This window comes from Indicator indicator, chromosome 4 (genome assembly GCF_027791375.1).
Source record: "Indicator indicator isolate 239-I01 chromosome 4, UM_Iind_1.1, whole genome shotgun sequence".
NCBI lineage: Eukaryota > Metazoa > Chordata > Aves > Piciformes > Indicatoridae > Indicator > Indicator indicator.
The window spans coordinates 19,573,841-19,588,737 of record NC_072013.1 but is presented as its reverse complement, the minus strand read 5'-3'; the positions used below and the strand labels follow the sequence as shown (position 1 = coordinate 19,588,737).

General features: G+C 39.6%; 1 protein-coding gene across 1 annotated transcript; it reads left to right on the top strand.

The window, feature by feature from the left end:
* The first annotated feature begins 10,405 nt into the window (after positions 1-10,405).
* On the top strand, positions 10,406-13,740 carry LOC128981724 (alpha-1-antitrypsin-like). Its single transcript, XM_054400659.1, has 4 exons — positions 10,406-11,189; positions 11,659-11,929; positions 12,695-12,842; positions 13,534-13,740. Exons 1-4 carry the CDS (start codon positions 10,406-10,408, stop codon positions 13,738-13,740), a joined length of 1,410 nt encoding a protein of 469 aa, XP_054256634.1.
* The last annotated feature ends 1,157 nt before the right edge of the window (positions 13,741-14,897 follow it).

The following is a 14,897-nucleotide window of genomic DNA, read 5'->3' as shown; positions in this document are numbered from 1 at the left end:
TTCAAAAAACATTGACAAAAAATAAAAAAGAAAGTCTCTTAGACAATGGACTTTGAGAAACAGTGAATTCAGGAATAAACTGTCAAAGACTTGTCCTGTGATGTCATCCATTAATTATTGTTATGGCTGATGAATAAAATAAATATTGTTATTTAAAATCCACCATTTAAGGACTGGCTCCAGTGTCCTGGTATTGCTCTGTAAACCAAAGTCAACAGAACTTTCAGTCATTCTTACTAACACAGCAGCATGTCTGTAAAATCTGTTTTGCAGGCTGTTATATGACTCAAACTTTTTCATATGGAGATGGCAATTATTTGCATTCTGTCCTGCAGACCACCCAGGAACTGCAATGGAGCACTGGGGTACAGTGCTCAGCCCTAGTGAACTGTACAGCAAAGCCTTTACTGCACATCTGCTCTCTCAAGAAAAGTCTGACACCTGCTTCGACAGCTGATCTCTCACTGCACTGCTTTGACTCATGCCATTGCATATTCCCCTTGGATTGTTTTTTTGCAAGCATAGTTTACTTCTCCCTGGCAATAGAAACATAGATGGCTCATTTCTACAGCAATCCTGGCAGTGTGTTGTGAGCAATGCAAACCCCAAATTAACAAACAATCTCACTACCCCTGACATTTTTCTGGCCCTCAGACTTGTTCCCCCAAACTTGGTCTACTCTGTACAGAGATGTTTCATTGAGACCTATCAGTGACTGCAGCATGGGTTTGGTGTACACAAGGCTATGTTTCTCACTCAGGAGACTTGGAGACTGCTGCTTTGTATTAGTCTCTTTGCCCCAAGCAGTAAGAACTCAGTGGAAGTCCTGAGATATTGCTTCTGCTGGGGCAAGATGCCATCATTCAGTGGACTAGTACATATCATGTCTCTGTGCAAAGCAGTGTCTTTTACAGAGCTGAGATCCATGATAACTTGATGTGGTGTGAAGCAGACCTTTCCATGGTGCTGTAGAAACTCAACAAGAGCTGGGAACAGTTCCAGTGAGATCTTACTCTGATAAATCGGTGTACTGGTACTGATTAGAGGGTAGGATGGTGAGATTTTTATCAGAGTGGGTTGGCAGAAAAACAGGTTCCTGGTCTATTGCTAAAGGGAAAGAGGTTAGGAAAAATCTTATGGTTGCTAGGACAGAGTAGTGGCTTTGGGAAATAACACATGGAGCAACTTCCTACTCCATCTACCTCCAAGTACTTTGCTTTTGAGGGTGAAGGAAAGGAACTGCAGAGAGCTGCCCTGGGATTTTTTGCACTGGAGTATGGGGAATGGCTGTGTCTGGCGCAAGTATCAAACAGGGTACCTTCGAATGCTTGATGGGTTTGGGAGAAATCTACCAATGTGTGGGACATCACCACGGTTTTCCTCCAGTTGAAGAACTTAAGGTTTCATATCAGAAGAATGATAGGAGCTGTGATAGGGACCTGGAATGAAAAGAGAGATCATCCCACATTTCTCTAAAAGGAGAGGATGTGTGGAAGACAGGAAATGAATTAGTCTTGTGCCATACATATGTGTAAGGCACAAAAATGCCTTGAGTTCAGAGTATGGAGACACATAGAGCCTAGTGACTGAACCTGCCTGGCTGATGCTACTCTCAGCATAGTCCTGATGATGTTCATTAGGAGTCGGATAATTTTGCAAAGCTTTTTGTAGAGAGAAGGGGCATTTTGTCCTAATTAAAACAAACAAACAAACAAACAAAACCAAAAAAAAAAATAACCCAAACCAACCTAATTGCATTGGTCTAACTTGCATTATTTACCACTCTTAGTTTTGTCTGTCTTAGCGTGTGGCAGGGAACATTCCTCCTCATGCTATCTTGTTGTACTAAAGGTTAAAAAAAGTAATTAAAGATTCTGATAGACATAAGCTAAAATTTTCACATAGGGACTATGTATTCATTCTATATATGGAAAACACATTTATTGTATACTGTCTTTTCTTCATCTCTAGTTGATGTTATTAACATCCTTCAACATTTCACTACAACAAAACTGGATCAGATTAGGACAACTTAATCTTCCATATGCATTTTCTCAGTATATGGGACACCTGGATTCAAACTAAGCCCTGAAAGAGAACTAGAGCTTCTTTAAACCCTGCTGTCATTGACCTGACTTCCAGCATTGACAGTCAGCAGAAGGGGCTAATATAACTTTGAGTGGAGTATATGACCCCCATATCATAAACATCCAAGGCAAATGACCCTCTGTGGGAGCATTAGCCACCATCTGACATACTTACAGGAAGCTTTGAGGAAAAGGACTTACCCAAAGAGCATGTATCTCAACTGTAAGGGAAGACAGACTCACTGGACTGTCCCCCTGAAAGGCAGTCTAACTGTGCTTTAGCAGACCTCAGTGCCAGACTTGTCCTGGCAATCCCTGAGCTCTGTTTGACCTTGTTTGTTATCTGCTGGAACTCTGTTTGCTAATGGGATAGCTTCTGTTAGTAAAGCTCTGTTTGCTTTGCCCCATGGCAGAGTCCATGTAATATGCTGTCACAAGCCATGAAGCAGTGGGACTGCAAGGCTAATGTGCTATGTGTCCAATGCATTTTACCTTTCATCTGTAAGAAAAGGGACTCACTCAATCCCTAAAGGCAGAAAGCAGTCAGATAATCACAGAAGCACCAACTGCCTTTCTATTCAAATGCTACCAGTATTTTAGACTTTCCTTTCTTGTTTCCAGCTATGGGATTTGAACCTCAACTCTGATATCTGGAGAACTTGCCCTTGAATGGGCAGACCAGTCCTCTGCCCGCACATATGTAATCCATTTGGCCCTTGACTGGAAATATGAATTTGGCATAGTGATCACAAAGTGATAGAATTCTCAATTCTTGAAGAAGTAAGGAGGAGGACTTCAGACTTTCGGCAGGCAGACTTTGGCCTCTTTTGGAGAGTGATTGACAGAGTCACTTGGGACATAGTCCTGAAAGGTGAAGGAATCCAAGTAGTCTTCAGGAAGGAAATCTTAAAGGTACAGGAGAAGGCTGTCCTCATGTACTGAAAGATGAGATGATGACGAAGACAACCAACCTGGCGGAACAGGGAGCTTTGACTGGAACTCAAGGGAAAAAAGGAGAGTTTATGGCATTTGCAAAAAGGGGTGGGAGGACTGCAAAAATGTTGTGAAGTTATACAGGAAGAAAATTAGAAGGGCCAAAGACCAACAAGAGCTTGATCTGGTTGATGACATAAAAGACAATTTAAAATATTTCTATAAACGCATTAACAGCAAAAGGAGGGCTAAGTAGAATCTCAATCCTTTGTTGGATGCTGAAGGAAACATAGTGACAAAGGATGAGGAAAAGGCTGAGGTACTTAATGCCTTCTTTGCTTCAGTCTTTAATAGGAAGACCAGCTCTCTCTGGTATCAAACCCCAAGCTGGAAGATGGAAGATGAGGAGCAGAATGGAGCCCCTGTAATCTTAGATGAAATGATCTATTACCTGCTACATCTCTTGGACATACACAAGTCTGTAGAACAGGATGGGAGTCACACAATGGTATTGAGGGAGCTGGCAAAATCATTCATCAAACCACTTTCCAGCATTTATGAACCATCCTGCCTAACCATGGAGGTTCCAGATGAATGAAGGTTAGCAAATGTGATGGCCACCTACAGGAAGTGCCAGAAGGAGGATGTGGGGAACTACAGGCCTTTTAGTCTGACCTCAGTGCTGGGAAAGGTTATGGAACAGAACATCTTGAGTGCCACCACACGGCACGTACAGGACAGGCAGGTGATCTGGTCAAGTCAGCATGGATTTATGGAGGGCAGGTCCTGCTCGACTAACCTGATCTCCTTTCATGACAAGGCGACCTGCTTAGAGGATGAGGGAACAGCTGTGGATGTTGTCTATGTGGACTTTAGTAAAGTCTTTGAGACCATTTTCCAGAGCATTCTCCTGGAAAAACTGACTGCTCATGGCATGGATAGGTGTAAGGTTTGTGATGTTAAAAACTGTCCAGCCCCAAAGAGTTGTGGTGAACAGGAGTTAAATCCAGTTGGTAACCAATCGCAAGTGGTGTTGCCCAGGACTCAGCCTTGAGGCCAGTTCTGTTTAATATCGTTATTAATGACCTTGACAAGCAGATTGAGTGCACACCTCAGTTCTTATGGGTAGGAAGGCTTTACAGAGGGCTTTGATCAGACTAGGTTTCATGGCCAAGGTCAATTGGTGGGTCCAACATGGTCAAGTGGTATGTCCTTCACGTGGCTCACATGCAGTGCTAAAGGCCTGGGGAAGAATGATAGGATAGCTGACCAGAGGAAATCGACCTTGGAGTGTTGGCCAATACCTGGCTGAATATGAGTCAGCAGTGTGTCCAGGTGGCCAAGAAGGCAAACAGCATCCTGGTTTGTATCAGAACTAGTGCAGCCCGTAAAAGCAAGGAAGTGATCATGTCCCTGTACTCAGCACTAGTGAGGCCACAGCTTGAGTACTGTGTTCAGTTCTGGGCCACTCACTACAAGAAAGACACTGAGGTGCTGGAACATGTCCAAAGAAGAGCAACGAAGCTGGCGATAGGTCTGGAGAGCAAAACTTATGAGGAGGAACTGAGGGGACTTGGGTTGCTTAGTCTAGAGCAAAGGAGGCTCAGGGGACACCTTATCACACTCTACAACTACCACACTCTACAAGTGAGGTCAGCTCTGGTATCTTGTTCCAGGTGACAGGAAAAATTTCTTCACCAAAAGATGAAGTCTGGTCAGGGAAGTGAGTGAATCACAATGCTTGTAGGTATTTTAAAGTCTTGTAGATGTGGTGTTCAGGGATATTTTTTAGTGGTGAGCTTGGCAGTTGGATTGTTAACACTGCCAAATCTTAAAGGTCTTTTTCAGCCTTAATGATTCCATGACTATGATGTGAGTCTAGGTAGTTTTCCAAGGTATAAAAAAAAGCTTATGGCAGTTACTACTTAATCCTGCATTCAGCTCATGTCTTCAAAGCACAGAGGTACCCAGTTACCCAGCACAAAAAAGTGCAAAAGAAATACAAAGATCTTTAAATGGAACCATTTCACTGAAAACTCTAAATATTCACTGCTGTGGAAGCTAGAATGAGTACAAATTCTCAACAGTGAAAGGATCATGAAGATCATCATGGACTATGCATCTTCAAGTCCTCTGACACAACTTTAAAATCTTACCCATCCATTCAGCATTCCCTGATGGGTGGTGCACCTCTGTCCTTACCTACAGGAGGTTACTTTTTTTATGTTTAAACTGCACACCTGTATGGTATTATTCATTCTCTGTAAACTGTTAGCCAGTAAAGACTGATATGGAAAAATCATTTATTAAGTACTCAGTCCCAGGCATAACAGAGAATAATTTTTTTTAAATAACTTAATCATTGTGCTTTCCTCAGATTTACGGTTTAAAAAAACTCCTATAATCCATTCATTTCATGTAGACTTCCTTGAGTGTGATTAATACCTGATTACAAGAGCTCAGCTCAGCATTGATGTTGCTGCAAATGACTGCTGTTTTCTTGCAAAAGAGAACTTCCATGACAAAAGCAGCTTCTCAGTTCAATCCTACCCCTCAAGATTAATTTATTACAAGTGAATTAGCCTGATTTATACAAATGGGTCTTTATTTATCTTATTTATTTTTTTATTCAATTTAGTTTTCCATGAGACATTTGGAAAGAAATACTTACAATTTACTTTGGTAAACCAGAACATATCCTCTGTGGGTGGAAAACTTCTATTGACATCTATGTAATGCTCATGTGGAACGTTTAAGAAGACTGCTTAACTTGTGCAATTATTTTATTAAGGAAAACATTGGTATATTGTTTACTGTATCCCATGTAGGAAACACAGATTACATGGAAGAAGAAAAATATTTGAAAGGAAAAAATGACATACAATAAGATAATTCACTATGCGTTGTAGTTCTCACAATGACTTGGTTACACCCAGGAAAGAACCTCAGAGCAAGAGAAAACACCTGTGCACAGAGGAAATGCAAGATGCAATGAAAAGTGGATCTTAAAATGCATATGAATGCAAAAGAGAGCATATGACATATTCTGTTCTGATGACAGATTGACTGAAAGAGTTAATTCCTCTTAGCCTGGATATTTACAGCCATATCAACTTATTTCATTGTCTTTTGTATACTTTTTTTTTTTTTACCTTTACTTTTCAGTTAACAGTGATTCCCAGGTTTTTCAACAAATCGTGGTGAATTAATGTATTTCTACATCACTTCATATCAGGATGGAAAAGAAAAATCTTATTTTTACTAGCTTTTAGCAAAAATTCATTTAAAACAATTGCATATAAAAACCTAGTAAATGTGCAGTTCCTCAAAGCTCTTAAAAGAGTGTTTTCAAGTTATTGTTATGTTAAGGAAACATCACAATTACTTTGAGATAGCATTTTTTCCAATTCAAAGCATTAATTATTGCCATGGGTTCTGATTTAGCAAAGATAATTATCTGTAGCAGATATACTCATATGAGTGGAATTAATAACACTTGCATATCTTGTGCAATCAGGTATCACATTCAAAAACAACTCCTAGGGGCTTTGTTTCTTTGACTTGGAGGGAAACCTAAACTTCCTCTTAGGCTTGTGCTTCCATTATTAGATTAAGACATCGTAGTAGTTGAACTTTCTCCAGTATTATGAATATCTATAGATGTGTGCATATTTGCATACATAAATATTATATGCCTTTCACAGGTAGATGAAAAACACATGATTATTCACATAAAATTATCAGCACATCTCTCATAAGTAGCTTTTACATTTTTAAGCAGATCTTTAAGCAGATCATCCTTAGAAGGAAGGCTGGGAACTGTCATTCGCTTCACTTTCTCATCAGACTTTTGCAGTCTGAAGATGAGATACTCCTCTGCTAAGTGGATTTGGGTCTGATTATCTCAGTTAGAATGCAAAACTTGATAGTTTGTTAAACTTGAGGGTCTTGTATCTAGATCAAGTGATCAGCCACTCATGTCACTAGATAATAAGTAAAAGATTAGTACTGCTGAGTTAAAAAAAGCAAACGTTGTGCCTTGCCTTGTTTAGCTGCTGGACTATACACAGCCACATGAGACAGCCATGGGATGAGACCCTTGGTTTGAGTTTGAGGGGAAGAAGGTACAGTTCCCTTTCCAGTATTGCCTTCAGAAATCTAAATCATAGATAATAAATAAATCATAACTAAATCATAGATAATAAATGCAGCTCCCACTCAGATGCATTGAACAACTCATACAGGGCGTTTTGACTTCTGACGTAGTCTGAGGCTTCTCTGAAGGCAAATGCCTGGGAGCTTGTAGAGAGGGACACTCGTGCTGAACTGGCCACTCTTCTTTGCTATATATTACCATAGCTCTCCCTCCTGGCACTGGTTCTCATCTGTACTAATGGTCTTTTCAAAGACGTTGAAATTCTTCACCAATACAGTAAAAAAAAAAAAAAAAAGTATCTTGAAGTATCTTCATAATTTACACTATATATTTTTTTAAGTTTGCGACTGATAAGAGCATCTTCCAGGTTACATTCTCCTGCATATACTTAATCAGCAAGTAACTAAGCAAACACATGAGCAGGCCACGTCCACGCATCTAGGTATCCTGATGAAGAAATGCGAGTTAGAATGGAGGCTAGAGTTAATGGAAAACGAGAAATATCATCTGGATTAGTCCTTGTGCTGGTTTTGGCTGGGGTAGAGTTCCTTTTCTTCATAGTAGCTAGTACGGAGCAATGTTCTGGATTTGTTCTTCAAAGAGTATTGATAATTCAGGGATGTTTTAGTTACTACTGAGCAGTTCTTACACAGAGTCAAGGCCTTTTCCTCTCCGCGCACCAACTCATCAGTGAATAGGCTGAAGGTGGCACAAAATGCTGGGAGAAGACAACTGACTCCAACTGTCCAAAGGGATGTTATATACCATATGACATCCTACACAGGAATATGAAGTTGGAGGAAGAAGAATAAAGGGGGAGACATTCAGAATGTTGGTGTCTGCTGTCTGTTGTGACCATTATGTGTGATGGAGTCCTGATTTCCTGGAGATGGAAGAACACTTGACTACCAATGGGAAATGGTGATCAAATTCCTTTTTCAGCTTTGCCTATGTGCATGGTTTCTGTTTTACTTATTAAACCATCTTTTTCTCAATTCACAAATTTTCTTGCTTTAACTCTTCTGATTCTCTCCCCAGCTCACCAGGGTGGAGGACTAAGTGAGTGGTTGTGTGGGGCTAAGCTCCCAATTGGGGTTAAACCACGACAGTCCCCTAAGAGAATTTATTGTCAACATGATGTCAGTGAGGTATACAAGTAGGTGAAAGTTTTAGGGAGTACAAGAAAGTGTGCTCCACATTGAAATTTCTAATTAGTGGGGGATATTTTTTTTTTATTCTCTCCCTCCAACATCTTGGCAAAACATGATATACTTACAGATAATTATAGAGAGAGAGTTGTGTATATCTATGTTTTTCTTTAGAGACAAGATATGCTACAGCATAAAAACAGTGATTTATGGATCATGGATATTACTCTCACTTCAAACTCTGACACTTACTGTCAGTCTCTTGGGGTGTTCTGACAACATGAAAGCAATGAGATGCAGACTGCATATTTCACAACTACATTATGGGAATGTCAGTAAAACTGCTAAGTGGGATGACAAAACCATCCTACACAATGGAGAGGAAGCCCCCTGGGGCAACCAGATCTGTTAAAAAAATCATTTCCTGCCTCAAATTGTCCTCAAGTGATCTGTTCCTATATGATATTCAATACTCAACATCATCCAGTGATGCCAGCATGTCTTTAGCACTAGATGAAACATGGATTGGTAGTTTTTATGTGCTGCTGGGGTCCATTTCAGTTGTACATGACACAGAAGATTGACCTGATTAAAAAGGTATTCACTGACCACCTCTCTCTTCACCAATCAGTGTCTGGAACTGAACAGTGGGAAAACTCTTCACTAGGTTCCCAAATAGTCACAGATGATAGTCAACAGTAATGAGTGAACAGCTGTGTTGACTATAAGTGTGTCAACAGAGTGGTAATGTCACACTATTCTCTAAAGAAACCTAGAGATCATTCACCAATCACATATAGTCTGCTTCCCTTAAGAAAAGCTCCAAGACCATTTCAGACTGGTGTCAAAGGTTGTGATTAACGTATGCAGCAAAGACAGAAGGACTTTCTAAATTCAAACCTCATTTTGAAATCCTAACAGAGAGGTTATGACTCTGTCAGTGTTCTCATTCCATTTGTTTGTTCCCCAGGGCCAAGCTAAGAGGATGGTCAGGCAGAGAGGCTGTGCTCCCTGGTGAGCTGTGCTTCATTCCCCGAAGCCAGACCCAGGCAAGGGGTGGCCTTCACCTGAATTCAGTGTTTCACTTCAACCACAAAGAATATGCCTGTAACTCCCCCGCCAGGCATCCACAGCAGCGTACTTCTCATGTCAATTTACAAGTATGGAAGCAGTTGGAGATGTAGTCCCTCCTCCCTTATCCTCCCTCTTATCCGCAGCACCACCACACAACACTGTTAGTTTGTGTGAAATCACACCACCAGGTTGAAAAAAACTGTTCAGAATGTCTGGTGTTTACTGCTTGCTGTGCATCCTTGCTGTCAATTTTTATTTTAATTAATTAATGATTAACAGGAGTACTCTGCTTTCTCCTGTTCAATGGTACTGAAGAGAAGAAGGAGCAGACAAGACCAGATGGAAGCAACAATATCTTTTCCATATCAGTGTAAGTACCCTTTTAGTTTTCCCTTGGATAGTTCTGATATTTTGTTTCAGGAAATTATCTTATTGCCTGGGAAGTGTGCTTTGTTACATAGAAACAAGGTGATATACCTGTTATGGAAAAAGTCAAAACATGCCAAAAGACATCAAGAACTGGCTGCTAGTGAAGAAGATACTTGACAAAATTAAATGAAATTTGTTTTGAAAACAATAAAGATGCCAATATACTTTGTTACCACAGCAATCCAGTATTTCATCTTTGAAGAAACAGTAGAAGTATTTTGTAATTTTGGTCCTAGACAGTATTACCTTTGGTTTTATTGTTTAAAACAGATTTAATTATTTAGTTGTTTGATGAATTGAGGAAGACTAACAGGGATGCAGTAGCTCGGTACAAATCCAACTTCTACCACTTAATCTGGGGAAAAGGTCACAAATTTCTAGTTATTTTCAAATTTAAGAAAATGTGGTTCTATCCTATTTTTAAAAAGTTAATATGATCAAAAACACTTCTTTTGAGAGAGTGCATGGTTATACAAATAGCGTGTCTGGAGGTATATTCTTTCTGGAGATCACTGGCATGGGAATCTGAAACATAAGAGTGTGGGATTCTGGAGAACAGGTGTGTTCTTAGAACAGGTATGTTTCAGAATGAGAGCCTCATTTTACTTGGCTGGAGCATACAACATGAAGAAAATAATTTCCATACCATATTTTGTATGTCTACCTCTTTTTCAGAAACAGTTAAAAGGAAAATGAAACCCACCTTATCCTTGTGTTTCTTGCTGGTTGGTTTGTGTACTGTTGTCCAGTGTCGGCATCCTCGCTACCGCAATAAGCAGGATGATTCTAAGGGGTCATATTATCCAAGACACAGTTCTCATGAGGAGGTAGTTTATCCATTTAAGAACAAAACCTTTGCCAAGCTAGTTCCCAGCAATGCTGACTTTGCATTTTCATTTTACAAGCTGGTCACATCCGAAGCAACTGATCAAAATATTTTCTTTTCACCCATAAGCATCTCTGCTTCCTTTGCAATGCTGGCACTTGGTGCTAAGGCAGCAACACTGACACAGATTCTGGAAGGGCTTGCCTTTAACCTGAAAAAGACTCAGGAGCAGCAAATACATGAAGGTTTTTGCCAACTCCTCCACATGCTGAACCGTTCGGACAGTGAGCTCCAGCTGAGCCTGGGCAATGCCCTTTTTATAGAAGAGACACTAAAACCACTACAGAAGTTCTTGGATGATGTCAAAAGCTTTTATGATTCTGAAGTCTTTTCTACTGACTTTAACAACTCCTCTGGTGCTGAGAATCAGATCAACAGTTACATTGAGGAAAAGACAAATGGGAAAATTGTTAAACTAGTAGAAAATATTGATCCTCTCACTGCAATGGTTCTTGTTAACTATGTCTTCTTTAAAGGTAAGAAATACTGAAGGGTGAGAAGGTTGCAACTTAGATCTTATTGCACAAATACTTAAGAGAAAGAAACTGTAGTTTAAATACTTTAAATGGAGGAAACCGTGTTTAGTATCTGGAAAATATTGCTGTAAATCTGTGTCTGTATATTTATTGCTAGCACAAATGTGTCCTCAATTGGTTAAGTGAAAGACTATTGATTTTGGTAAATTCTTTAATGTGACTACAAACTAATTTTCTAGTGAAAAACTGTGTTTTCAGAATGATCTGTCCGTAATTGTCTTTAAGCACAAAAAAAAAACAAAACAAAAAAACACAAAAAAGCTGCAGTACTGTAACACCTGAGGATGCAAAAGCTTCAAAAAGGTATTTGCTCTAATCAAAGGAGGGCTGTGGGATTAGATTCTGTTTTATTCACTTTAACAAATTCATCTTTGTATTCCAACTGAATTATTTTTCCTTTTGTCATAAGCCCACTGGGAGAAGCCCTTCAGTACTTTGTATACAAAAGAGGAGGATTTTTTTGTGGATCAGGAAACATCTGTAAAAGTTGACATGATGTATCGAAAGGGTTACTACAGAAATTACTTTGACGAAGAGCTGTCCTGTTGGTTGGTTCAGATACCTTACAATGGAAATGCTGCAGCATTATTTGTTTTGCCTGACGAAGGGAAGATGAAACAGGTGGAAGATGCTCTCTTGAAAAGGACTGTGTCAAAATGGGAAAAGTTCCTCCAAGACAGGTAAGGTTTCTTACTAAGATAAGAGATGACCCTGCTATAGATTAGTGGTGTTTATCTCACCAAGATGAAACGTTAAAGACCATGTTATTTTACTGAACTCTATTCACTTAATGGTCCATCTCTGTGCAGGACCTAACCTTTTCCAAGCTGAAAAATGAGAAAGAGCTGTGAGTATGGAATAAATAGGGCACTGAATTTGGAATCTGTCTTGGGCTAAGTTCTTAGCACTGTTGTGAAGTTAACAGACATTTGCTTCATATAGGTATTGTGAAACTGCAAAAGAGTAGCTATTGGATGTTAGAATGTGAGAACATCATATGCAAAAGTGGAAATTTTATTCATTCACCATTACTGCGACTATTTCTGTGCTGGTCCAGGCACTGTTGGGTATTCAAAAAGCCTTAGGACAGCTATCTACGATCTTCTGAAAAAAAACCAAAACCAATTCCCCTATCCCACAAAAAGAAAACAATCCAAAAAAAAAAAAAAAAAAAAAAAAAAACCAAAAAACAAAAACCCACCCACTTCCACTGTTTGCCAGAGAGTTGCTATAGTTGTGTCTTCCACCCCACTACCTGAGCCCTGCTGTGGGCTCAGGGCTCATTCTGCTCCAACTCTCCATGTTAGATACATAACCTGGTCAGAAGTACTATCTGACCTTTGAGATAGTATTTAGAAAAGTAAATGTGAAGTTTCACTACATTGAAGCGATTGAGGAGTGTTACCAAGATGAAAATTTGTCTTTATTTGTGTTATTTGTTACAGAAAAATACACCTGCACATTCCAAAATTTTCTATTTCTGGTACCTATGATGTGAAAAAGATAGTCAAACAAGTGGGTATGATTGATCTGTTCACTGAACAAGCTAATCTGTCAGGGATTACTGAAGAACCTGGACTGATGGTTTCAAAAGTAAGTCAGCATGTGAAACACAGCTATTACATGATTTGTCTATTAATATTGCATGAAAAGTATATCCCAGTCTCTCTGAAGCATCACTGAATCATCAACAACTGCCAGTCTGAAGACAAAGCCAACTCTGTCTTTGCTAAACCTGAGGCCAAACAGGTTTATACGGGTTATAGATACATGGTTTGAGAACAAAGAAGACGACATACATATAATTAGAAGTTCTTTGGCTGCTAAACAAAATTCTGTAGAGGTAACACCTTAGCTTTGGTAAAATTTTCTCTAATTCTGCCTACAGAGGGCAAAAGGCTGTTATTCATGCTCTTCTGGTGTTCTCAAAGAGTTATTTTTTTCAGCTAGATGATAGGGTAAATTCATAATAATATGTGAAGCTGCCAAAGGCAAAACTAAATCTAGGCTAAATTACCAGGTTTCTTTGCTTCCAGAGTTTGTTGCCATCGGACATCTTAAGTGCTCTTTGGCAGTCTGTTGTTTGAGGGTTACTCAGCGAAGGAGGCTAGCATGGCTGGTCTGGTGGCTGATTGTACTGTGGTGGGAAGGCAAGTGGCTGGTAATTACCCTCCCAGAGGCTGGTGCTGCTGGGTCTTGCCACAGGCAAGTCCCCTTTGGCAAAAGTTGCTCTCTTCTTGCTCACCTGTTAGCTAGAGGTTGTTTTTGCTTTGTGTCTTTCCAGGTGATTCACAGAGCTGTGCTGAATATTCATGAGAATGGTACTGAAGCAGCAGGGGCCACAGTGAAGGAGGTTACTTGGAGATCTGGTGATTTTCCTCAGCCACCTCGAGTCAAATTCAACAGGCCCTTTCTCCTAGTGATTCTGGATCAATACACCCGCACTGTCCTCTTCATGGGGAAAATTGTGAACCCTCTGAAAAATGACTGATCAACCAGAGGACATGTACTTAATGCGCTTTGCTGGATAAATTCCTGTGATCCAGCATGTACTGCTAGGTACTAATATTCATCTTTCAGCCATTATCCTTATACACATTGTTAATCCCTTATAACATAAAAACTATTTTTCCTTGTCCAAAAGTCACTGATATTTTCCCCTAGTCTGTAGCCATGTATAACTTCTAGTGTTAATGAAACACAAGTCACTTTTCAAGTTTTTTTTATAAAAGCCCTTCCTGACATGCTCCTGAGAGGTATTTGAGGATGTTAAAAGTGTACAGGTGATGTAGCTATTGCTGTACACTCGTGGGAGGATAGCAGAGGTGAAACAAGAAAGGAGGTGCAAGATACAGGTCCTGTCTATTCAGCCCAGTAATATTTGTTGACCAGTCTTAAATGCAGATTCCTGTAATATTGGAGAAAATTGTCATTAATTAATCTGTTTTTAACCACATATGGTGTGAGGCTGCAGGATCAGTGACTGGGACATCAGAGGACAAATCCATGTAAAGGCCTGATGAGTGCAGTTGTTTTAGCTTGCCTCCCTCTGTCTCCTCCTCAATGGAAACCATCCTCATGAAAATAATAGATAATAACAAGTAATAAAATAACCAGTAAAAAGACTGTTTTATCTTGCCAATAGAGCTATCATTGCCAGTGCTCTGAGATAAAATTTTGGTGTGCAGTCTTTGACATACCACCACTTTGGTGTCACTCTTTTATTGACACTGCCTTCACTATCACACTTTCCAGCTAGACTTCTCAGATTTTGGTAGAAAACAGGAGGAATGAAAAATTAGAACTGCATAGGGTTTATAATTCCTTAGTAGGAACAGCAGAGTTTTCCTAGGGACTGCTAACCTCCTTTAAGGTCTCATAGACACACATTCAAAATACAGGCAATAGTCGAGCAGTCACTTTTCTAAATGTTCACACTGAGTTACTGTACAGAGTAAGAACATACTATGAGTTGACATTTCTACCTCTTCACTTCAAGGTTTTTGAGTCTAACTCATTGCTGTTGTGTTGTTTTATAGTGACTCAGTTGAGAGGATTTTAGCATATCACCTACATTAGATAGTTGTACAGTTATGAAAGAAACTCAAATCAGAAAAAACGTAAAATATTTTTCATTAAGTTTTTACA

What these genes read in the sequence shown, in the direction of transcription:
- LOC128981724 (XM_054400659.1), top strand. Translation starts at nt 10,406, where the DNA reads ATGTTTCAGAATGAGAGCCTCATTTTACTTGGCTGGAGCATACAACAT. An exon ending in GAAAAGTTCCTCCAAGACAG is followed by an intron (nt 11,930 to 12,694) that starts GTAAGGTTTCTT and finishes TATTTGTTACAG; the next exon opens with AAAAATACACCTGCACATTC. An exon ending in CTGGACTGATGGTTTCAAAA is followed by an intron (nt 12,843 to 13,533) that starts GTAAGTCAGCAT and finishes GTGTCTTTCCAG; the next exon opens with GTGATTCACAGAGCTGTGCT.